At 44.7% G+C, this 24,040-nt stretch overlaps 1 protein-coding gene across 2 annotated transcripts in view; it reads left to right on the forward strand.

Moving 5' to 3' along the window:
• Window positions 1–2,977: 2,977 nt before the first annotated feature.
• Window positions 2,978–24,040, forward strand: part of Pcgf3 (polycomb group ring finger 3) — a 48,783-nt gene continuing 27,720 nt past the window's right edge. Inside the window, exons 1-6 of one of the 2 annotated variants that reach the window (XM_006985809.4) lie at window positions 2,978–3,174; window positions 15,078–15,117; window positions 15,382–15,522; window positions 17,133–17,250; window positions 18,449–18,545; window positions 21,958–22,013. In XM_006985809.4, coding sequence (XP_006985871.1) covers window positions 17,142–17,250; window positions 18,449–18,545; window positions 21,958–22,013 — 262 coding nt within the window. In that variant the 5' untranslated portion in view covers window positions 2,978–3,174; window positions 15,078–15,117; window positions 15,382–15,522; window positions 17,133–17,141. Of the gene's footprint in view, window positions 3,175–9,329; window positions 12,391–15,077; window positions 15,118–15,381; window positions 15,523–17,132; window positions 17,251–18,448; window positions 18,546–21,957; window positions 22,014–24,040 lie in introns of those variants that run through there. The other variant, XM_042257830.2, reaches the window with a different exon arrangement.

Below are 24,040 nucleotides of genomic sequence, written 5' to 3' on the forward strand. Positions count from 1 at the left end.
AAGCCTTTTGGCTTTATCAGGCTGGACAGGGCAGTCTTTTTAGATTATTCCACTGCTGGAAGCCTTCTGGATATCCCTAGACCACCTCAGGGCTTCCTGACCAATGGAAACACCGTGATGCCTGCCTGGTGGACTCCCAGATCCTTCTCCTCCCTCCTTTCCCCATTTCTTCTCCAGGCCTAGCAGTTTCCATGAAGGACTAGCAATGCTAAGCTGAGGGCTTTGAAACACTGTGAAGATCTAGAGCCCTTATCTGGGCAGTTCTATTGGCTTCCCCCAAGGCTCACTCAACTATTCCTTCTTTCTCTGGGCCCAAGATCTGGTTGTCTGAAATGTCTGTAAGTTGAAATTTGACTTATTTTGTCCAGTGTCTTAGTTGTTTGAGTGGCAGGGTCACACAGCCTTTGTATACTCATGCCCATTTTGTAGAGAACTGTGCCTCCATTTTCCATGCTTTCAGACACTGTGGGTGAAACAGCTCCCCTAGGGGCTTGAGGTACAGGTGCTCAGTGTGCCCAGGAGCATCAAGAAGAGCCACAGAGCTGGGCGGTGGTGGCACACGCCTTTAATCCCAGCACGCAGAGCCAGGCGGATCTCTGAGTTCGAGGCCAGCCTGGTCTCCAAAGCGAGTTCCAGGAAAGGTGCAAAGCTACACAGAGAAACCCTGTCTCGAAAAACCAAAAAAAAAAAAAAAAAAAAAAGGAAGAGCCACAGAATTTGTGAGTGAGCACAAGAACAATGTCCCAAGGGCGTAGAAACCCGCTACAAGACAGGACCTGGGAGGAGTTTTACTCTTTTCTCTGTGCAATTCTGCTGCCTAGCACACTCTACTCAGGTGCTATGGGATCCTCTCAGAACAGCTAGGAGCAAGAGATCTCTCCAGGAGGAGAACATAGCAAAGTCAAATACTGCAGGGGTCACGGAGGTGGTAACAGACCTTGGATTTAGTTTCAAAATGTTCTGGAGCCCTGGGTCAAGCATTTGATGAAAAGTAAGGCAAAGCCTGACAGGGTTAAGAGAGTCATGGGGTTGGGGGACTGGATCAGCAGTTAAGAGCACTAGCTGCTCTTCCAGAGGATCTGGATTTGATTTCCACATCGCAGCTAACAACTGTCCATAACTCCAGTTTTAGGGAATCCAGTACTCTACTTTAGTCTCCAAGGGAACTGCACACATGTGGTACACAGACATGCATGCAGGAAAAATACCCATATACATAAAATTTAAAAATCTTTTAAAACATTTTTAAAAATTATGGGGTCAGTTCATTCTGTCCTCCCAGCAGCCTCACTGGGAGTTTGTAGGTGATGAGAAGACCATCAAAGAGGAAACTCATCACAGAGGATGGATTAAATACTTCAGAGAGGCTAGCTGGAGACAGAAGTAAGGAGGGAAGTATTCCTTTCCCTATCATCAAACTGAGTACCATAATTTTAGGTTCCTTCATTTGCTTGGCTGAACCAGAACACATACATGCACCTGTGAACTTAGTATATTACTAAATAAGACAGTAACATGATTCCAGGTCTCTTCAAGCCTCATGGATACCCTAACCCACTGGTTTCTGCTCTAGGTAAAGCCTCTGGAGTGTTTTGAGCAGGCAACATGTCCCAACGAATGCTTTATAAAAGCCATTATTTTGTGCTGAAAATGGATCAGGGAGCAAGGATGGATACAAGTAGACTAGTTGGAAGCTATTCACTAACCTAGGATACAGGGTAAGGATGGGGGAAGGGACACTTGCCTGGATTCTGATGGGTCAGCTGATGGCTAGAGGAAGACTTCAGTGCTGGAAGGTGGGGGCCTAAAGTGAGCAACAACCTTCAGGAAAGACCAGAGGTTATGCAAAGCTAGAGTTCCCTGAGTCATCCCTGATGACTAGACACAGAAACAAGGTCTGGGCCTGGACCTCTGAATATGGTGTTACCTAAGGCATGAAAAGCCCACTTGCAGACAGTTGGTTTGGGGGTCTGTCTGTCAAGTTAGATGACTTCCTGGGATCTGTGCCCTAATCCCAGAGCTGCTCAACAGAACCTCTTTGCTATTTCTAATACCAGCACCATACCCTCCCTTACTCTGGGACTATCAACTGTCTCCCTCATCAGTAGCCTCTCTATGACTGCAAAGGGCAGTCAGGTTTCTCTAGAGCATAGCTGCCTTGCTAGGGAGCCTTCCCTCCGAGGGACCATACACACGACCCTACCCCCCAATACCTGTAAGCCCCCCTCTAACTCCTTCCTTGTCCCACTGCCTGTCTAGCATACCGCTCGCTGCCACAACTACTTTGTTCCCCAAGAACAGCCTTGCAGCGGGGTGTGACAGCCTTTAATCCCAGCACTCAGAGGGCAGAGGCACGTGGATCTTTGAGTTCGAGGCCAGCCTGGTCTACAAAGTGAGGTCCAGGACAGCGAGGGCTACACAGAGAAACCCTGTCTTGAAATTTAAAAAAAAGAAAAAAGAAAAAAAGAACAAACTTTCTTTTCTCTGTTTCTGCACTCTCCCAGTTACAGTGACCACTGATCACCATGGACAAACGGATGAGCTGTAGGTTTCCACGGTCCGAAAGTCGAGCAGAAGGATCTCTCTCTCTCTCTCTCTCTCTCTCTCTCTCTCTCTCTCTCTCTCTCTCTCTCTCTCTCTCTCTCCAAAGTGTTCTGCGCACCTGGCTGATTCCTAGATAGGACAGGAATGTTAGAAGAAGGCACACACGGGAGGAAACCCAGATAGTCGCTCGTCAGAAGTGTTCTGAAGTCCTGCAGACGCAGTTTCTCCAGCTTGCTGCCTCTGACCACGCCTTCTGACCCACCTCTCACCCTGTGGCCACGCCCCTGAACTCCACCCCGCTTGTCTTGTCGCGCCAGCTTCCTGAATCAAGCGCTGCCAGCACGCGCCTGCGCCCTCTGGCCCCGCCTGGACCCCACCTCTATAGGCTCCGCCTCCCAGAGGCCCCGCCCCTCCATTTGCGAGGTGGGAGCTGAGCCGTACACTGCGCATGCTCCAGCCGCGGCGCCCCCGACTCCGCACTCGGCAGGATTCGGGCATTTCCGCCTCTTTGTTTTAAACTCCGCACGGCTTTTTTCTCCTCCTCTTGGGGGGGACCCAGAGGGAGCGGCGCCCCCTCCCCCTCCCGGCGAGCCCCCGCGTGCGCCCGCTCGCCCGCCGCCCGAGACGCAGGTCAGTGAGCCCGCCCCGCCCGGCCTGGCCCGCGCGCCCGCTCCTCAGGCCGCGGCCTCGGCCCATGGTCGGCAGAAGGCTGCGAGCCCAGCGCCCTCGGCAGGCCCGGGAGGCGGGACCCTAAAAGCTTGCCAGAAGGCCAGGACTTGGGAGGTCTAGACCTTGGGAGGGTAGAACCCTGGGCCGTTCTGGATCCCGGAACAACCTGGACCCCGGGAAGACAGGAACCGGGACTAGACAGAACCCTGGGAAGACAAGAGCCTGCACCAGGCTGGACCCTGGACCAGGCTGGACCAGGGATAGGCAGAATCCTAGAGCAGGCAGAACACCGAGCCAGGCTGGATTCCAAGCAGAGTGGACCATGAGAGAACAGAACCTAGGGAAGACAAGGATCCCAGACGGGCTGGACCAGGCACCAGGCAGGATTCCAGAGAACAGGACCCCGGAAGAACAGAAGTCTGGACCAGGCTGGTTTCAGGGAGATCAGAACCTCAGACCAGGCAGGACCCAGAGCAGGCCAGAAATACTGGGACTGGGCAGATCCTCATAGTGCTGGGGCCTCAGGACAGGTAGAGACCCGACCCTTGGATTGGTCATTGGGGGAGGGTCAGTACTAGAGACCTGACAAGATTCTAGGAAAGGTCATTGAGGAAGACTGGATCTCAGGACCCGACAGGACCTAGAAAATGCCAGAATCACTGAGATGGTCCAACTGTAGATAGATTACAGAGGAGGGTTAAGACCCTGAGACGACCCCACGGAGGGCCAGGACTCTGGGACAAGGCCGTAGGAAGGTCAGGACCCAGGGACAAATCAGCTGTAGCGAGCTGGGAAACCAAGACTGGCCCAGAGGAATCTGGACCACTATGGCGGTCCTTAGAGAAGTTTGGGGCCCCCAAGGGTAAACCGTGAGAAGGGTTCAGAATATAGATAGGCTTCAGGACCAATAGAACCAAAGGTGGGTCACGTTAGGGTGAAAACCTTGGGGCTGAACCACGAGGAAGGTCCTCAGGGAGTACATGGATAATAGTTGGAACTTCAAGGCATGGAGGCCTGGGACTCCAGACATATAGACCCCAAAATCTGCTGAAAAGATCCCTAGGCATTGGGAATCCAGGGGTGGCCCAGATCTACCCAGCCCACGCTGGACCCTTTCTGTGAAGTGCTTATATGTGGGTTCCTGGTTATTTGAGCCCAAGGATTCAAACCCTGCACTTCGCACAAGTCCCTGAGCACCCTGATGTTATGGAGTGGGTGAGGCTCTTAGTATAGTTACAAGGCAAAGTTGGAGCCCTTCATCACTCCAAGGACTCAGGACTTGCTGCTCCATGTCCCGGCCTCCAAGCTGCCTCCTCTGCTCTCCCAGCTCCTATAGGACTGTGCCTTTCCCTGGTCTTGGCCACAAGTCAGTGGCTGCACTTTTACTCCCCTTCTTTTTCCCCAGAAGGTCCTGAGGGTGTGTACAGAGGCTAGTGGTGTATCCAGTGGGGGAGGCACCCCAGGAGGAGATAGGAAGGTGAAGTTAATGGGCAGAGGATTGAGGGGCTGTTGCGTGGATGACCAACTAGCACCCACATTCCTGTTTCATCCCTAAAAAGGAAAGAATTAGAGGACCTTGGGAAGAAGTTTTTGTTTCTCTGAAATCTTCCCAGTCAGTCATAGAGAACACAATGTTTGTGGAAAAGTGAAATGTGTTTTTGCTGCTGCGGGAGACATTAAGAGATAAAAATATGCTGCTCTTGACTAGGGCAAATACTAAGATGTCCACTGAAAACCTGATATGTTTCAAGATGAAAAGGCCAGGGGATTCTGGAGTGGCCAGGCTCCCACACAGATCTGGGGTAGTCAACAGTGGGTGTGTTCCCTCGCGGAAGCTCTGTTTGGTCAGGCTGCACTTAAAAGTGCTAGCTATAGGGTGAGAATGAACTCTGGGCAAGTATCAAGAGATACTTGAACTGGTCAATTCCATTTTTCATTTTGAGCCACTTTACTTCTTGGTTCCTCAGGGAAAAAAAGCAAGTCTAGGTTCCTTAGCAGTGGGTGTCAGCTGAGTTGTGCTCCTGAATGGCCCAAAGTGGAAAGTTGTGATTGCCAAGTGTCCCTACACTTGGGACCCTTGTACTCAGAGCTTGCTTCTGGTTTGTTCTTTGGTTATGCCCTTTACTGTAATTTGCTATGTGAAATTTTAGAAAAGAATGAGAATTTGTTTAGGTTCAATGATGCTCTTCATCTTTCCATGCTTGGACTTTAAACATGAGTAGTGTTGAAGAGTTATATTATTTATATGTTGCTGTACAACGTATTACCCCAGAATGTAGTGCCCTGAGACAAAAATTGGTTCCAGTAGAAGGTGAAGAGCCCAGGCCTGACCTTGCAGAATTTCTGGCCAGGTTCCATAGGCCTGTAGTCAGGGTACTAGATCTTTGGGGGTGTTCCACAGGGATCCCAAACCAAGCTCCCTCCTACACTGCTAGCTGGAGACCCAGTTCTTTTCCTGGGGCATCTCAAAGGACAGTAGAGAAGGGGCCCCTGATAGAGCAAGGCAGCCTCTGGAAGGAGGCTACAGGCTTTACAGTGTACCCTTAGAAGTGGTGTGCCATTACTTCTGAATTGTCTTTTAGAATGAAGACACGAGATCCTGTGCACTCTTGGGAAGAGAAAAATCCCACAAAGTGGGTGTACCAGAAGGTGAATCAGGCTTTGCAGTTTTGCTATCAGCCAGGGATTTATCAAGTTTTAAGTATCATATGGCCTATACCCAAGAAAATTTTATAAGTAAATTAAGAGTACCTCCAGATGTGGTGGCTCACACCTATAATTCCAGCACTTGGGAGCTGAGACAAGGATTGCAGTGAGTTTGAGTTTAAGGCAAACCTGAGCTACAGTAGTGAATTCCAGGCCAGTTTGGGCTACAGAGTAAGATCCTGTCTCAGAAACAAAAGTAGTTGTGTGTAGAGTGGTATGTTAGAATGAGGCTTCTAAATAACATGTCTAATGTCACTATAAAAGTTCAGATGATTGTGATGCAAATGTTTATCCTATTTAAGAGGAAATAATAGAGATAGAAAATGTTCCTGGTGGCTAACTTACTGTTTGGAATGCTCTGGCAAATAGGCCCCTGTGAACAAAGTGGGGTGTGGGACTGCTGTCTAACCTTTGGGTGAGGGACTTCCAGTATTCTGAGAACCTTGCCATGCTATTCTGAAATACATTATAAACCAACCTTCTAGATTTTCTTAAAACCATCTTAAATAAAAGTATCTTTCCTGGTATATTGGACCTCATACACTTGATTATAAGTGGTTTTTTAAAAATAGTGTGTAAGATGTGAGGTTGGGATATTTGTCCTTGTGGGAATCTATGCTCAGAGATGTCCTGCAGACCTAGGAGCCCCTTCTCCCCATCCAAGGTCTTGTGAGTAGGCCTGGAAGATGGCTCAGAGTACTTATCCAAAGTTGCTTTGGAGGCTCTTGCCCCTGATGGCCACTTCCCTATCATTTCTAAACGTTGGGGGGTTCCACTCAAGTTCACAAGGTCATTGGCCAGAATTATTGGGGTTTATTTGTGCTTTAAAACAAGGTTTGTCTGGGTCTGTGTTGTTATTCTTTAATGACCATATTTATTATTTCCTGCCTTGTTTGTTTGATGTTCAGAGTTGGATTTAAAGTTGAAGATGTAACTTTTTTTAATTTATAAATACATTGGAGTTGAAGGTCAGTTTCCTGTTGTCTGTTGTTATCCTTAAAATCTTACCGTTCATATTGGAAGAATGCTGCATAGTACATTATGCTTCAAAAACTGGAACTGTTCCTTAGTTCTGTGAGTTGATTATCATTAAATTTAGCTGGACATGGTAATATATGCCTATAATCCATGCTACTACTAGTGAGACTGAAACAAGAAGATCTTTTGAGTTCAGAAGTTGGAGACCAGTCTGGGCAACCGTGTAACCCTGTTTCAAAAAATAAACTAAATTACTCAATCACAAAGATGGATGAGGCCTTTAAAAACAAGAAAACACTCTTGTCTGCCACATACCTTCTTACAGAATTAAATTGTACAAAAGCCAGAAGGATAGGTAATAAGCTTAACCCACTTTTGTTGTAAACTACCCACTGAATTGAGCAAACTCGCACTGACAGGAGCAGCGCTTGCTGGAGATGCTGTTGTTGGCTGTGTGTTGTCTTAAACAGACTCTACAGTGTTTAGTTGGACCTCAGGAATGGAGGTTAATTGGATTTTTCTTTTTAAAAGTTCACTGATATTTGGTGGACTTTGCTATATTATCAGTAAATTCTACAGTAAGAAGCATATAGATGGTGAGATGTTTATAAACTTCCCTAAAGCTCCTGACCAACCCCGTATCTTACGTGGGTCTCATTGGGCCTCATGGGGTCTTATGCCTAGAAACCTCATGGGTCCTGTGTGGGTTTCCTGGCTTTTATGGTACAATGGAACTTACTAGGGCCTGTTGTGAGTCCTGTGTGGTTATGTGGTTATTGTAAGGCCTCATGGAGGCCTCTGGGTCACATGAGTTTGTAGTGACTTTCTGTCTCCTGGTTCCACAAACGTATTAGGTGTTCAGCAAACTGTAGCCTAAAGCAAACCATAATCAGTGGCTTTTATAGCTTTGTGCTGAGGATATGTGTCAGCTTGGTTGCTGAAATCCTCAGATATGCTCTACAAACCAGGAATGGGGACTAAGCCATACATACCACAGCTGTCCTTACTTCAAGGACTTTTACTTTTTAAAAAAAAATTTATAATTATTGTGTGAGTGTATATTTCGGAGTACAGAAATACTGAGCATGTATGGATGTCACAAGATAACTTTATGAAGTCTTGTTTTCTCCTGCCATCTCTATGTGGGTTCCAGGAATTGAACTTAGGTCATCAGTCTTGATGGTAAGTGCCTTTACCCCCCTGAGCCATCTCATCAGCCACTACCTTTTGCTTTTTTTTAAGGATTTATTTATTTATTTATTTATTTATTTATTTTTTTTTTTTGGTTTTTCGAGACAGGGTTTCTCTGCGTAGCTTTGCGCCTTTCCTGGAGCTCACTTGGTAGCCCAGCCTGGCCTCGAACTCACAGAGATCCGTCTGCCTCTGCCTCCCGAGTGCTGGGATTAAAGGCGTGCGCCACCACCACCCGGCTTTATTTATTTATTATGTATACAGGAGAGGGCACAAGATCTCATTACAGATGGTTGTGAGCACCATGTGGGTGCTGGGAATTGAACTCAGGACCTCTGGAAGAGCAGTCAGTGCTCTTAACCTCTGAGCCATCTCTCCAGCCCCCTACCTTTTGCTTTTTTATCTAATGTTTACCAGAGCAAACCACAACAACAAAACCTAGTGGAACAAAAATGCAAGAACTAGCCGGATGGTGGTGGTACACACCTTTAATCCCAGCACTAGGGAGGCAGAGCCAGGCGGATTTCTGTGAGTTCAAGGCCAGCCTGGTCTACAGAGTGAGATCCAGGACAGGCACCAAAACCACACAGAGAAACCCTGTCTGGAAACTACCCCCCCACCCCACCCCCCAAAAAAATGCAAGAACTGTGGTCAATGGGCATCTGCTGTGGCCTGGATGTTGTTCTCATTCCTCCCAGTTTCTTTGGTTGGAATTGTAACTCAAAGATGACTGCATGAGAAATGAGCTTTGTGCGGAGGCAAAGACAGAATAAATGCCTTATCAAAAATTCTAAGAGCTCTTCCATCCTTTCTGCCTCAAAGGACTTGCATGGCAATTGGGTCTGAACAAGCCACCGAGTCTACTGTGACCCAGCTGCCAGTGCTAAGGAGTACACTTAGGTTGCTTATAAGCCTTCCATTGTAGGGTATTTTGTGACAGCAGTCTACAGTCCAGGATGGGACCCTCATGCCCATTTGCAAGACACAATTTTCTATTTGATAATATCTTTATCAAATATCTTTTAGTAAATACCACTTTCCTGTCATTGAAGTATCAAAAAGTAACTTCAAATGGTAGGCCACCTTTTGAAGGAAACGAGGAGGGGGAGAAATACCCTCCTCATTTAAAACAGACCTGGCCCCCATCCCACAGTCTCTGCAGGGTAGGGGGCTTAGCATGTCCCACAAATAATTACTTCTGGGGTTTTACAGTTGGCCTTGTTGTCATAGGAAAGTTCTTATAATTTTTCCTGAACAGATCCCTGGGTTCTGGTGCTAGGTTGATTCCCATCCTGACAACCCAGGGAAGTCTGGTGCTGTGTTGCTATGCATCATCCTGACACTCAAGGAGGTCTAACATTAGACTGATGTCTGTTCTCCTAATACACTCATGGGATTCTGGTGTTGAGTTTTCTGCCCTCCTGACATCCTCAGAGTGGTGAACTTTAGAGTAAGCATTACAGGTTGGAATATTTCTGCTTTGTGAAATATATCAACAATCCATAGCCACCTGACTTGTTCCTCTGTTGGCTGGTTTTGTAAGGCAAAATGCCTCAACACAGTCAGCTAAAGAAAGACAAAGCATATTGGTGAGGTCATAGATCTGGACAGGCATCAGTCTTTGGTGATACATTGGAGATTATGCTTACTCCCCAAGGCCAATGGTTGTCACTGGAAACTGATAGCATAAGCAGTTTTGGCCAGGTGGAGTACCAGATCATAGAAAGTCACAGTTTCAGCACACATTGAAGGGCACATAACTGTGGGTACCTGGGAGGGTACAGTGTTCAAGCTCAGCACAAAGCTGCTTAATCTGGGAAAGTTCTAATCTGTAGGAAATGCCTACCTACCAAAGGCTAGCTATACCCTATTGAATGAAGGATAATGTTCCATCTGTTATCCATGGGAGGGACCTCTGCAAGACTCTCACAGATGTCAGGAAGTGCTCAGAGACTGGAGTGGCAAGGGAGGCAGGCAAGAGGGTAGTGATCTTGGATATAGGAGCTATACCAGTGATAACAGCTGACCACCACAAAAAGGGTCAGCACGGAAGGAAAGAGGTCTGTCAACACAGATCATAGTGAACAACACTGTTGTGGACAGGTCATGGAGCAGAAAGAGGTCACCTTTGGAAGGAGATGGGGAAGGCAGTTGTCAACAGCTGAAGGTTTGTAACTGGCTTATTTGGAAAAGATCTGTTTTTGTTTTGTTTTTTAATTGTTAAAAAAAAACTTATTTTAGTATTAATATGTATTAGGCCTGGACTGTTTAGAGACCAACTTGAAATCTGATCAGATCAGTGATGCCTAAGCCATAGATCTGATGGTGTCTCTACCTAGATCTTACCCACAGGAGAGTAGGTTTGTGTTACTGATTTTAATAAGGACAGCATCATTCTTTTCCCTTTTTTGCTTTGCTTTGATTTTCTCTTCTCTTCTTTTCTTTTGAGGCAGGGTCTTATGTAACCCAGAATGGCATCAAACTCACATAGCTAAGGATGACCTTGAGCTTCTGATCTTCCTGCCTACACCTCCCCAGTGCTGGGATTACAGACATGTATCACATGCCTAGCTCTTTATGGTGGTTGGAATTGAACCCAGGGTCTTGTTCATGCTAGACCAACTGAACTACAATCCCAGGACAAGGACAGCATCTTGCCAGCTTGGATTTAATGGTTGTTCCATCTTCTAAGGCTGTGTAAGGAGCACCAGGGTTGCATGGCGAGTAACTAGTTTGTATTACATTACCTGGATGGATCCGGGATAAGAGAAATTTTATTTTCTAATTTTAAAAACATTTTAAGGTTATATTTTTATTTATTTACTTTGGGTAGGCATATGTGGCATTCTGAGGACAACTTGTAGAAGTTGGTTCTTTCCTTCTACCATGTGAGTCCCCGGGATTGAACTCAGGTTGTCAGACTTGGCAGCAGTTACTTTTATGGGTAGAACATAATATCTTATGGCCCATATTTTCCTCTTTTAGTCATTCATATTTTTGCATCTCACAGAACTGGGATAAACTGAGACTCTGACTAGGGGTTGACTAAAGTTAGGGCATGTGACTCTCATCCCCAGAGAGGCTACTGGGTGGAGCCCACAAGCTAGACAATGTGCAGAAGGGGAAGAAGTATTCTGGGCCCAGGCCTGCCATAGCAGGGACACTGTTTGCTTATAAGAAATATGAGTCCCCTGTATTCTCATTCATTAATTCCCCTGTATTCCCTCATTCATAAACGTGCACAGGGCATATGTGTCATTGGGAATACAGCACACGGCACCCACCCTGCAGTAGATGAAGACAAGTGACCAACCTGCTTGCATGCCTTCATGGTAGTTCTATCCCACTGTCATAGTTTGCCATGTCCACGTGCATGTTGTTTTTGTGACCACAGGTGTGATGATGTGCAGTGTAGCAAGAAACCAAAATAGATGATTCTTAGAAGGCATGGAGAGGACACCAGGCTGGCCATTTGGCCACATGATATGGTAGTGGTACTGATACTTAGCTCATTTTTGAGTGCTGGAGCCTCCAGAAAACACTGGTATAGAATTTGGTAGGGTATGTGTTGCTTTTACCACAGAATGCCAGCCTTTTTTCTCAACACTGTACACTCGTAATACTTGGTACCATGGCCTACTACTCACCACCACTCTCCATTTTGTGAGTCTTATTGGATATTTAATTTATACTTCCAGTTTTGTAATAAAGTTGATCAGCTGAAATCTACTTAATTTGGACCATTTCTTTAGTGAATCTCTTTTCATTATTTAGAGCAGAAGCAGACAAAGTTTCTCTCTAAAAACCAAATAGTACTTTGGCATAGCTGGCTCTGGGACACTAGAGCAGCAACGCCCCCCTGTCCTGAGGACCTGAGTTTGCTAAGCCTGTTATAATTCTAATATGTTGTAGATGTGTGCCTCTCAGTTCATAGTGGAGCACAATGCAATCATGAATTTAAAAAGGTAATAAATATCCCTGAACATGGCACCACATACTGTGTTGAACGTTAGCATTTCCTTGAGGGATTTGTGGGTGCCTGTGGTCTGGTGTCACCCTACCAATAGGAATATGTCTGTCATTTGTTTTAAATTGTAAGATATTCTTTTCATCAGTTTATTGTGTAGGTGGGGACTCAAGACCTCTTCCTGAAACCTGTGGACCACCATTGCTGGCCAGCCCATAGCAGGCAGCTCACCTTTTTGGAATCTTGTGTTCTTTATGGGCAGTTTTCTTCTCTACAAGGAGCCATGCATAGCCGGGAGCACCCTTTTTTCCTAACTGCCGAGGAACAGCTGCTAGGTGGGGCCCTGTCTTCTATGGGCTGCCTGCTGATGGGCATCCTAGTCACCTCTGTCTGAGACTTTGTCCGTGGAGCTGTAATTGTTCACATCTGAGTTGTTGAGCAGTCATGTGTTAATGTCTCCTTCAACAGGGTTAAAAGTATTTCCTTACAGTCTTCTAGGATTCCTAAAAATAATGAATGGATGGTTTATAAAATAATTTTTATATGTCTTTTGGGAAAATCATGTGTTCTATTTTTACCTTTTGTTGTAAGTGATATTTTTCCTTGTATTTTAGCCTAGCTATATTCCCTGGGATACACCTAACTTGGTCCTGAACGACTCCACCTTTATATACGGATAGATGAAATTAGCCAATGCTCTGCTTAGGGTCAGATAGGACTGTTAGTTTTCGTCCATATCTCACCTTGCTAGAGTTTGGTATAAAGTGAGTTAGAGGGGCTAGAGAAATGGCTTAGCAGTTAAGAGCATTGACTGTTCTTCCAGAGGACCTGGGTTCAATTTCCAGTACCCACATGGCAGCTCACAACTCTCTGTAACTCCAGTTCCAGGAAATCTGACACCCTCACACAGACATGAATGCAGGCAAAACACCAATGCACATAATTTTTTTTTTAATTAAGTAAAATGAATTAGAGATCCCTTCTTTAGCTGTGTATGGTACTGGGAATCTGAACTCAGAACCTGGTGGTGCAGGATAGACAAATGCATGTTCTGGCCCCAAATGCTTTTAACACCTGAAAGGGTGGTTTGTTCTCAGATATGGTATACTCACAGACCCAGAGTTTTGTTTTTGTTTTGTTATATTTTTTATCTTTTGGTTTTTGAGACTGTGTTTCTCTGTGTAGCCCTGGCTGGCCTGGAACTTACTCTGTAGACCAGACTGGTCTTGTACTCAAAGATCCACTTGCCCACCTCCCAAGTGCTGGGATTAAAGGCATGCCCCACCACTGCCTGGCAGCCCATGAAGAAAGTTTTGTGACTACTTACTCAGCTTCTATAATAGAGAATATTTTGGGTGTTCTTCACTAGTCTCAATTCAGTTTTTCACCACCACTCGCACCCCACCCCCTCAGGAATTTATCCATTTTGTACAAACTTCATTTTAAAAAATTACATGTAAACCAGGAGGGGTGGCACACACCTTTAATAATCTCAGCACTGGAATTAAGTACAATTAGAAAGCCATGTATGGTGGCTTATACTTATAAGCCCAACACTTGAGAGGCTGAGGCAAGAGAGTCACTGCAACTTTGAGGTCAGCCTGGTGTCCATAGGGAGTTTTAGGCCAGCCAAGGCTACATAATGGAACCCTGTCTCAAAGCAATGAATGAATGAATGCCATAATCCGATTCTTTTGTCACACAAGCCACCAAATTTCAAGGGACAGCATTTTTATATGGTCAGTGGCCTCCATAATAGGCAAGGGCTAGTTTAAGATAGGCCTGACCTTGAGCTGGCTCCACCTCTTCCTCTAAATGTTTCCTCCCTTGGTTTACCTGATAGGACATATTCACTTTCTTCTACCTTCCCATTTTCCTTCTTCATTTTGTACAATTTCCTGGGTTGATTAGTTAATAAACAAATGTAGTTCTGAGGCTGGAGAGAAGGCCTAGTGGTTAAGAATGCATACTTGTCCTCCCAGAGGATCCAAGTTCCTTTCTTAGCACCCACATCAAGCAGTTCAGACAGCCTGTAACTTCAGCTTCAGGGGATCCAATTCCTTCTTCTGGCCTCTGCAAAACACCCATACACACATTGCATACATTCCCACAGACAGACACAGACACTCACATACACAGGTGTGTGGGTGCACGCATGTGTGCACATAAATAAAAACTTTAAAAAAAATGAAGTTCTGGAAAAATTTTAAAGTTGAAATTACCTGAGTTGCATTTAAGAATAAGTTCATTCCAGGACATGTTAGGGTACACCATGTCCAGGTTGTAATCAGTACTTAAGCTACAAAAACCTGGAGCTCTGGTACTGTTCTAGTTAAGCTTCCAGGTGCCTTACCAAGCCCTTTGCCAGCATTGCCTGTTCCTACATGGTAAGACCCATGAACCAAGAAGCCTTCAAAGTACCTCAGTCAAGAAGCAAACTGCCTGTGTAGTTATTCTTGGGAGGTCCCAGACCACTCTACCAGGATTTCTCCAGCTGCTGCCATCTCCACATCCTGGCATGAATATCTGGCTCACTGGCCTCAGCCCACTGAACCTAACCATGGTACAGTGCCCACATGGGCCCAGAGAAAATTCAGTGAGTGGGTGGCAGGTCTGTGAGTAGGAGAGACAATGACTTAGTCTGAGTGTGAGGATGTAAAAATTGCAGGCTTCAAATGAAGTGATCAATGAAGTGCTGCTCATTGTCCTCCTGAGGTTTCTCAGGTCACCCCTGAAATCCACTGTCACCTGGAGCTTCCACAGATACCTCATCCTGCCTCTTGGGCCCCAAAGCAAGTAGTGGAGCCATCTTCTCTTTCCCTTACACCGTAAGCTGTGTATTTGCTCTGGATTGGGCAGGGCTCAGGAACTCTGGGAGGTGTCTCCTCAGCAGAGCCACCTTCTTTACCATCATTTTAAAGCAAGTAAATAAACAGACACATTTAACCAAACAGTACTTGAGAATTGCTAGAGGGTGAGACAAGGTGCTCCCATGGTAACATCCATCTCTGCTTCTCCACAGACTTCACAATGTAGCCCCGATTCCAGGCTATCATTCACAGGTAAGCATAGCTGAAGCTGATCTTCCTTTCTGGCTACCTATGACTCATTATGGTGACTGCCTCATATTTCCTTGAAGTTTGGTCTCTAGCAACTGTCTGTGGAGTTATTTGGTGGTTCTTGATTGTCTTCCAGCATTTCTAGTGTGCCCTGTCCCGTGGTTTAATATGTAATACTTATCTAAGATATAGTAAGGGTTTAATATGTGATTGTGTGCAGGATTGGCATCAATGTGCTTTGAATTAACAGTGCCATTTTTGTGCTAGAAAATGGAAAAGGAACAAGGGACAGAAAGAAGGTGCAGAAGCCAGCCAGAACTCAGAGTAAGGAGGGATCATCGCATCCACTTGGTGGCCTGAAGCCTCCATGCCACCGGGTGAGGAAGGACTCACAGACATCCAGAGGAGGTGAGGTCTGGGATTTTCCCAAGGGGCCATGCCATCTAGGAGGGGAGGTCTGGGTCCTGTCTGAAGAGTGAGGAGTCTGGCCCTATTTATCCTCTGCGTGCTGGCTCTAGAGTACCATTAATTCAGGGTGTGGTAGGTATGTGATATTGATCAGTCAGTTGGCTAAGAGAGGTGCATAGCTAGAAATGGTACCATGAGCCAGATGGATTTTTCTAGGGCTGTTATGGCCACGCTTAGCCCTGAATATAGTGTCTAGAAGGCATAGAGGTGGCCATACTATGCTAAGAGGCCATCGGTGAGTCTGGAGCTCAGCAGGGTCTAGGTGATGACTTGGTGTTGTAAGTTAGTTTCCTGTGGCATTGAGTGAATATCTAACTGTTCCCTCTCATAAAAAGTACAAGAGTATATAGAAAAACTTCTTGAAAGTCTTATTAAATAAGAAACACAGAGCCAAATACAGGGGTAATAGCCAAAGAGATCAGAGAATTAGCGAATAGCTACGACTAGCCTTAGCTTACCACCACACAGTAGCTTCCCCAGAGAGAGTTTCTTCCTGTCTAACCTGTGCTTTTATTGCCTTCCTGTTCTGCTTTCTCATTGGCTCTAAGCCCAGCTACATCACTACCTCGTCACTGCCTGTCTATACAGACCTCCAGTTCTCTATGGTTGATACTGGAATTAAAGGCGTGAATCACCACACTTCGCTCTGTCCTTGACCACACAGAGACTCTGTCTGCCATGTGATCGGGATTAAGGGTGTGTGCTACCACCGCCTGACTTTTGTTTATGGCCTCACTATGACCTCTGATCTCCAGGCAAACTTTTTATTAACATACAAATAAAATATCACATTTTGGCACAAATAAAATATCACCACAAGGGAAGGATGGCTAAATATCTAAGGTAGGATTGGACCCAGATACCAGCTGTGATGTTGAAAGGCCATGTGGTAGATCCAGGTCAAAGTGGCTGGTGATTAAGTTTGGATCCACGGGACTTAATCTAGCCTCTTGTTGGGCTCTGTGTTTTTCTGGTAGACAGTATAGTGGCAAGTGGCAGTCCCTTGAGTTGAGGTTCACACTTTACTTACCACTGAGGCCTGAGGTGGGTCATTATTTAACGATAGGATGAGAAAAGATGGATCATGTGTCCAACAAAAAAGATGGAGCATCTATGAATAGAGGAAAGGCAAGCTGGGAATGAAACAGATACTTGGTGTATTAGTCAGACAGGCTGTGGCCAGCTAGTCCAACAATGGCTGTCTCCCAACAGAAAGTCCAAGAATCCAGTAGTTTTTCAGTCCATGAGGCTGGATATCTTAACTGATCTTCACTATACACTAGAATCCCAAAGAAGTAGGCTCCAGTGCCAGTGAAGGAATGGATTTACCAGCAAGAGCAGGCAGACAAAGAGAGCAAGCTTCCTTATTTGGGGCCCAGATTAATGGTGGATCTTTCCACCTCAAAAGGAAAATGGGTCTTCCTACTTTAATTAAGAAAAAAAATCCTCACAGGTATATTCAGTCACTTGGGTTTTAGTTAATTCTAGATGTAGTCAAATTGACAACCTAGATTAGTCATCATTATTACTTCAGTGTATTTCTCTTGCAGAAGCCAAAGATGTTGACCAGGAAGATTAAACTCTGGGACATAAACGCCCACATCACTTGCCGCCTGTGCAGCGGCTACCTCATTGACGCAACTACAGTGACTGAGTGTTTGCACACATGTGAGTACAGCCAGTTCTGCTCTGATCTGAATGGGTAGGGGTGCTCCAGCACATTCCTTAGGGCTTTCATGTGGGCACAGGGGCAACAGGGCCAAGAGAAGAACAAAGATCTTAAAAGGTGATTGGAAAACTTACCTTCAACTAGGGATGCTACGGGTAACTCCCTGGAGGGACGTTTCTGTCAGGAAAGCTGAACCAAAGAGAACTACTTTTTTTTTTTTTTGTCTGCCAGGTTGGCCACTGGTGTAGTGATACTGTTTTCCAACAGGGAAGTACTTGCGTTGTGAAATTTCAAGTGAAGTCTTTTTTTTTAACAGTCAAGCACCTGTGGGATTTCAAGAGTCAGTATGGTACCTATTGCCTGTTACTCATTCTGCTTGTCAGGCCTGGACTTGTGCAGGACAGGATTTTTTTTTTTTAATTATTGTTATTTTAATTATTTTTTAATTTTTATATATCTGTGAGTTTAGCCTATGTGTATGTATGAGCATTACATGCTTGCAGTACCAGCAAAATCCAGAAGAAGGTGTTGGATCCTGTGAAACTAGAGCTGCAGAAAGTTGTCGACCACCATGTGGATGCTAGAAACTGAACCTAAGTCTTCTGCAAGAGCCAAGTGCTCTTAACCACTGAGCCGTCTCTCCAGCCCCCCTAAGATTTTTTTCTTCCTGTCTCACTGAGAGACAGATCTCCTGTGTGGGTCACCTAGAGGCATGACTGCTGCATCTAAGTGCATCTAGTGACCAGCACATATGACTTCTATACATTCTGCATTTTTGAAGATGCTTTCCATTTTTAAAGAATTTTTAGGCTAAGATTAATTGTATTGTTAGAAATCCGTGGTACAGTTTTGTGTTAGGCAGTTTCACTGACTTTTACTATTTTGCTATATAAGACAATTTTGTCATCTTTTAAGTCAAATGCAGATTTTTAAATATTAGTTATATTATTATGATCTTGCCACATAGTGACTTAGACAGCCACTCCTAGTGTTTTCTTCTCCAGTTAGTTCCTAGGCCAGGAGTATGTAACAGGTGGTAACCGCACAGTGCAACCCAAAGGCACTTTCTTTTCAGAGGTCAGGAACTATGTAGAGGAGGTTTATGCAAGTGCCCTCTTAGCACTCTTGGGGTTGGCTGGGCATAGTACCAATTAGCACCTCTCTTGTGGGTTTCTGTCATTCTCTCCCTTTGGATAGTCTGCAGGAGCTGCCTGGTGAAATATCTGGAGGAGAATAATACCTGCCCCACTTGCAGGATCGTGATCCATCAGAGCCACCCACTACAGTATATTGGGTGAGTAACAATGTGGGCTGGTGCTCTCTGGCCATGATGTTCTTACATCTGCATAGTAGTGGCCACCTTGTTTCTGGCCCAGATACTACACTGCAGGTGACCAGGGCCATGCCAATGGATATCTAGTAGCACCTGCTCTGTAGGAACCATGAGAACAACTGGAATCTTATAAGTTTTCTTAAACTAAAAGTTTGAAGTAGAAGGGACCCCAACCTCCTTTCTTTAGAGTAGTAACTTGCCCCTGGGCTGGAACTTGAGCTGAGGAAGCAAGGGCCTGAAAGTGGAATTTCTGATTTCTAAGTCATGCTGATGGAAATTAAGGCACCGATACATATGGCATGAGGGAATCAAAGAAGATAACTAAAAGGAAGAGGTGTTTTTCACTTTAAAGTTGTACAGCATGTCACAGTCACAGCTGAGTCACATATGCAGCTGGGAGCAATAGCAGTTCAAGTTGAGCTGTCTGGCCTTGGAAGCCCCTCCAGACCTCTAGACAGCACTACTGATGCCACTGTTTCTACTGCCCACACTGAGATGAGAGTGTTTTCTGTGTGCCTAACTTCATTGCTAAATCATTTATTCATAGAGTCTCTGGAGAGGACCTCAGGGTCTGTATATCCTATGTGGTGGACCTATGGTAATATCTAGCAGTTCTTGGTGTTAAGTATTGTCCTGAGTCCTTGCCAGTGTCCCACATGTGGAATGGGTGGGGGACATCTGATTTAAGGAACTTCAGTCCAAATTCCCATTGACTCTTTTTTTTTTTTTTAAACACATTTATTATGTATACAGTGTTCTGCCTGCATGTCACAAGAAGGCACCAAATCTCATTATAGATGGTTATGAGCCACCATGTGGTTGCTGGGAATTGAACTCAGGACCTCTGGAAAAGAAGTCAGTGCTCTTAACCTCTGAGCCATCTCTCCAGCCCCCCATTGACTCTTGAACCAAGTTCCAATGCTCTGTGTTCTGGACAACCCTGTATAGTGGTAGGTTATAGTTTTGTCACTATGGTGGCTCTAGGCACATCTTAGCCCACTACCATAGTTATCCCTAAGCTTGGTGCCTTCCCACACATCAACTCACTGTTGAGACTTCCTTTTGATACCACCTGTCTCAGGCTCTGTTTTGCGTTTTCTGTCCTCATGGGGTAGTACACGCTGTGTCATCAGCTTTCTCTCTGGGGTGCAGTTCTGTAGAGCTCAGAAACAGGTTCCCCACTTAAATTGCTGCTGACAGGAGTGGTGGGGGGCTCTTAGGGCTGTGAGTTGGAGGCTGGGGACACTGCTGCCCTCTTTATGGTTGCTGGAGTTTGCTGTTGGAGGAAGAACACTAAAGAACTATCTTGTGGGCAGATCCTCTCATGGAAGTTTAGATTGTTATGCAAACAAAAAAGAGAATTAGGGGAGGAGCACAGCAATGGACCTGGAGAGGCTCTTAGTCTCTCTCTCTCTGGTTTAATTGACATAGGGTTTTATGTAGCCTTGAACTTCTGATCCTCCTGCTTCTACCTCCCAAGAACTTTGATTATAAGTGTTCTACCACACCCCATTTATGCAATGCTGGGGATCAAACCTAGAGCTTTCTGTATTTCTGTATGTAAGGCAAGTATTCTCGGTTGAGCTGTAGCCCCAGCTCTCTTAGCCGCTCTCTCACTGGTAATGTCTGGGTTCCATCTGAAATTGTCTAGGGTGATACCTCTGCTGGTGCCATCCTCTGTCCCTGACTTGGTTTCACCTCCCCACCTCATGCCTGATTCTCTACTTACAGGGGCCAAAGAGAGGAAGCCTGTGGGGCCCTGCAATGTTATGTAGAAGGGATTTTCTTGGCTTTAGAATTCATGTCTCAAGATTTAGGGTGGAGAGATGTGTTGCCAGAACTAGCCGGGATGATGCAAGCAGGTGGTAGAGACATTGCAGAGTGTTAAGACATACCATTATGAACCTGGAGTGTGATCATGTTCGCTTTGAAGAAAGCTCCACTTTGAGAGCCTTCCATCCAAAAAGTACCATGTGTTATGTTTCTAACTAGCCCCCTTGCTAGGCCTCCAAGGTAGGCAAAGCCTGGCATTCAAATATGGAGCTCTGGCCACTAATTCCACTCAGCTTGGGGTCTAGTAGAAGCTAGGCGGGTGTGGTAAAAGATGTCAAGGGCATCAAATGCATGGAGGGCCATGTCTTAGTTTGCTTCTCTGTTGCTTTGATAAAACACTAACCAAAACCAACACCGAGAGGAAAGGATTTATTTAGCTTATACTTCTAAGTAATAGTTCATCACTGTTAATATAAGAATCGGGGCTTACTGGCTTATTCTCCATGGCCTTCTCAGCCTGCTTTCCCCATACAATCTTGGACCCCCTGCCCAGGAGTGACAGTTACACAGTGGGCTGGACTCTCCTATTATCAGTCACTAATTAAGGCCCTACCCCCACCCTTGGCCAAAGGCCCAGTCTGGTGGGGGCAATTCCTTAGTTGAGGTTCCCTTTTCCCAGGTGACTCTAGTTTGTGCCAAATTGGCAAAAACCAATCAGCACAGACCCCAGTCTACAAAGTCCAAATTTGCGCCGGGCGGTGGTGGCGCACGCCTTTAATCCCAGCACTTGGGAGGCAGAGGCAGGCGGATCTCTGTGAGTTCGAGGCCAGCCTGGTCTCCAAAGCGAGTTCCAGGAAAGGCGCAAAGCTACACAGAGAAACCCTGTCTCGAAAAAACCAAAAAAAAAAAAAAAAAAACAAAGTCCAAATTTGCACCTGAATGGACCATGCATCCTGGTCTAGGTAGTAGAAAGGAGGTTTGGAGCTCTGTGTGACCACCTTACAGTATACAGTTGGGCCTCATAGCCTAGAGCTTCCAAAGCACAGGAAGTTGGTTCATGCGGTGAGTGATGATCTTAAACAGTTAAGTGGCTACAGTTGCACTAGGACTTGCCCATGAGTAGCCACTGGGCTGAGTCCAGGTTGGCTAGATTCCTATGCATTTGTTAAAGTGTAATCATTGGCCAGTTACTGGATTTATACAGGTTTATACAATAAGGGTTAGAAGTTAAAATGGCTTTGAAAATTAAGAAATTCTCTATCACTTTATTAAAGAAAAGAAATTACTTGACATAATTATTTTTTATGCTTAAAAATAACAAACTATAATAAGAGCCATATTGTAGATAAAGAAGCTCTGCACCTTCATGTTTTCCTGTGTCCAGAAAGTTGAGCCTAACCCTTTGTCCAGAGTGACCTTTCATTCCAGGAGGCTGGAACCTAAATTAAATGATGCATCAATTCAAGTCCTAGATAATTTTTAGAACATGTTTTTCCTTGCAAACTAGAAGGAAAATCTAACCTCAAGTTGTTAAGTAGAAGATATAAATACAGCATTTACATTGGTTGACTCCCCCCATACGCCTGTTTTCTTTTTGCAGTCATGACAGAACCATGCAGGACATTGTTTACAAGCTGGTGCCAGGCCTCCAGGAAGGTGAGTTGAAACACTGCTCAGCCCAGTTCATAGCTAGAGTTTTGGCTCTTGGACCCAGGTCCCTTCATCAGCAGCATCCCTGTTTCCCACATGTCTGTTCTTAGTTCTAGATTTTCCATTGTCTTCCTGTGGTACATAGGCTGTGTTAGTTTTGTGAAACAGCAACGCCTCAAGATAAAATGCTGAGATCTTCAGAACCATTTACAGTAGAGTTTTATAAGGATATAGCCAAGTACATGGAGATCTCTGTATGCTGTAATCACTGATTTTTGTTTATGCTACTTTGCTGAAAGTGTTTATCAGCTATAGGAGTTTCCAGGAGGAATTTTTAAGGTCAGTTATGTATACAATGGTATCATCTGCAAATAAAGACACTTTGACTTCTTTTCTTCCTGTTTGTAACCTCTTGATCTCTTTCATTTGTCTTATTTTTCTAGCTAAGACTTCTGTTACTATATTGAAATAGATATGGAGAGAGTGGATAACCTTGTCTTGTTCCTGATTAAGTGGAAATGTTTTAAGTTTCACTCTATTTAGGTTAATGTTAACTATGGACTTGTTGAGGCCTATTATGTTATAGTATGCCCCTTGTGTCCCTAGTCTCTACAGGACTTTTATCATGAAAGGGTGTTGGATTTTGTCAAAAGCCTTTTCTTCATCTAATGAGATGATCATGTGGTTTTGTTGTGAACCACCTCTGAATCTCTGGGATGAAGCCTACTTGATCATGGTAGATGTTCTTTTTGATGTGTTCTTGAATTTGGCTTGCAAGTATTTTATTTATAAATTTTGCGTGTTCATAAAGGAATTTGGGCTGTTTCTTCTATTACTGTTTTATGGAGTAATTTGAGGAGTACTGACATTAATTCTTCCTTGAAAGTCTGGTAAAATTCTATGCTAAAACCATTTGGGCCTGGAATTTTTTATTTGATTGGGAGACTTTTTGTTTTGTTTTGTCTTCAGTTTTTTTGAGACAGGATTTCTCTGTGTAGTTTTGGTGCCTGTCCTGGAGCTCACTCTGTAGACCAGATCTCGAAATCACAGAGATCTGCCTGCCTCTGTCTCCAGAGTGCTGGGACTAAAGGTGTGTGGCACCGCTGCCTAGCTTGGTTGGGAGACTTTTAAGGACTGCTTCTATATCACTAAGGGTTATAGGTCTGTTTAAATTGCTTATCTGATATTGATTTAACTTTGGTAGATGGTATAAACTGAGAAAATTATCTATCCATTTCTTTTAAAATTTCCAATTTGGTGAAGTACAGGTTTTTAAGATATATTCTTATGATTCTCTGCTTTTCTTTGGTGCCTGTTGTTATGTCCCACTTTTCATATCTAATTTTGATAATTTGGATCTTTTCTCTCTGCCTGGCTAAAGATTTGTAAATCTTTTGATTTTTCTCAAAGAGCCAACTTTGTTTTATTGGGTTTTTTTTTGGTATTTTTGTTTGTTTCTGTTTGTTTGTTTGTTTGTTTGTTTGTTCAGAGCTGAGGACCAAACCCAGGCCTTACACTTGCTAGGCAAGCGCTCTACCACTGAGCTAAATCCCCAGCCCCTGTTTCTATTTTATTGATTTCAGCCCTGAGTTTGATTATTTCTTTCCATCTACTCCTTTGTGTATTATTCCTTCTTTTTGTTCTAGAGCTTTCAGGTATGCCATCAAGTTAGTAATATGAGATCTCTCCGATTTTTTGTTTGTTTGTGTGTGTGTTTTTTAACACAGGGTTTTTTTGGTGTAGCCCTGACTATCCTTGAACTAGCTCAGTAGATCAGACTGGCCTCAGACTCACAAAGTTGCCCTTGCTTCTGCCTCCCAAGTGCTGGGACTAAAGGTGTGTGCCACCACTACCTGTCTCAATTTTTAATATACTCACTTAGTGTTATGAACTTACCTCTTAGAATAGCCTTTATTGTGTCCCATAAGTTTGGGTATGTTGTTTTTTCATTCAGTAGTCATTTGTTCAGTTTCATGAGTGTGTAAGCTTTCTGTTGTTTCTGTTGTTGATGATATCCAGCTCTAATCTATGGT

Source organism: Peromyscus maniculatus, chromosome 10, assembly GCF_049852395.1.
Source record: "Peromyscus maniculatus bairdii isolate BWxNUB_F1_BW_parent chromosome 10, HU_Pman_BW_mat_3.1, whole genome shotgun sequence".
Lineage (NCBI taxonomy): Eukaryota > Metazoa > Chordata > Mammalia > Rodentia > Cricetidae > Peromyscus > Peromyscus maniculatus.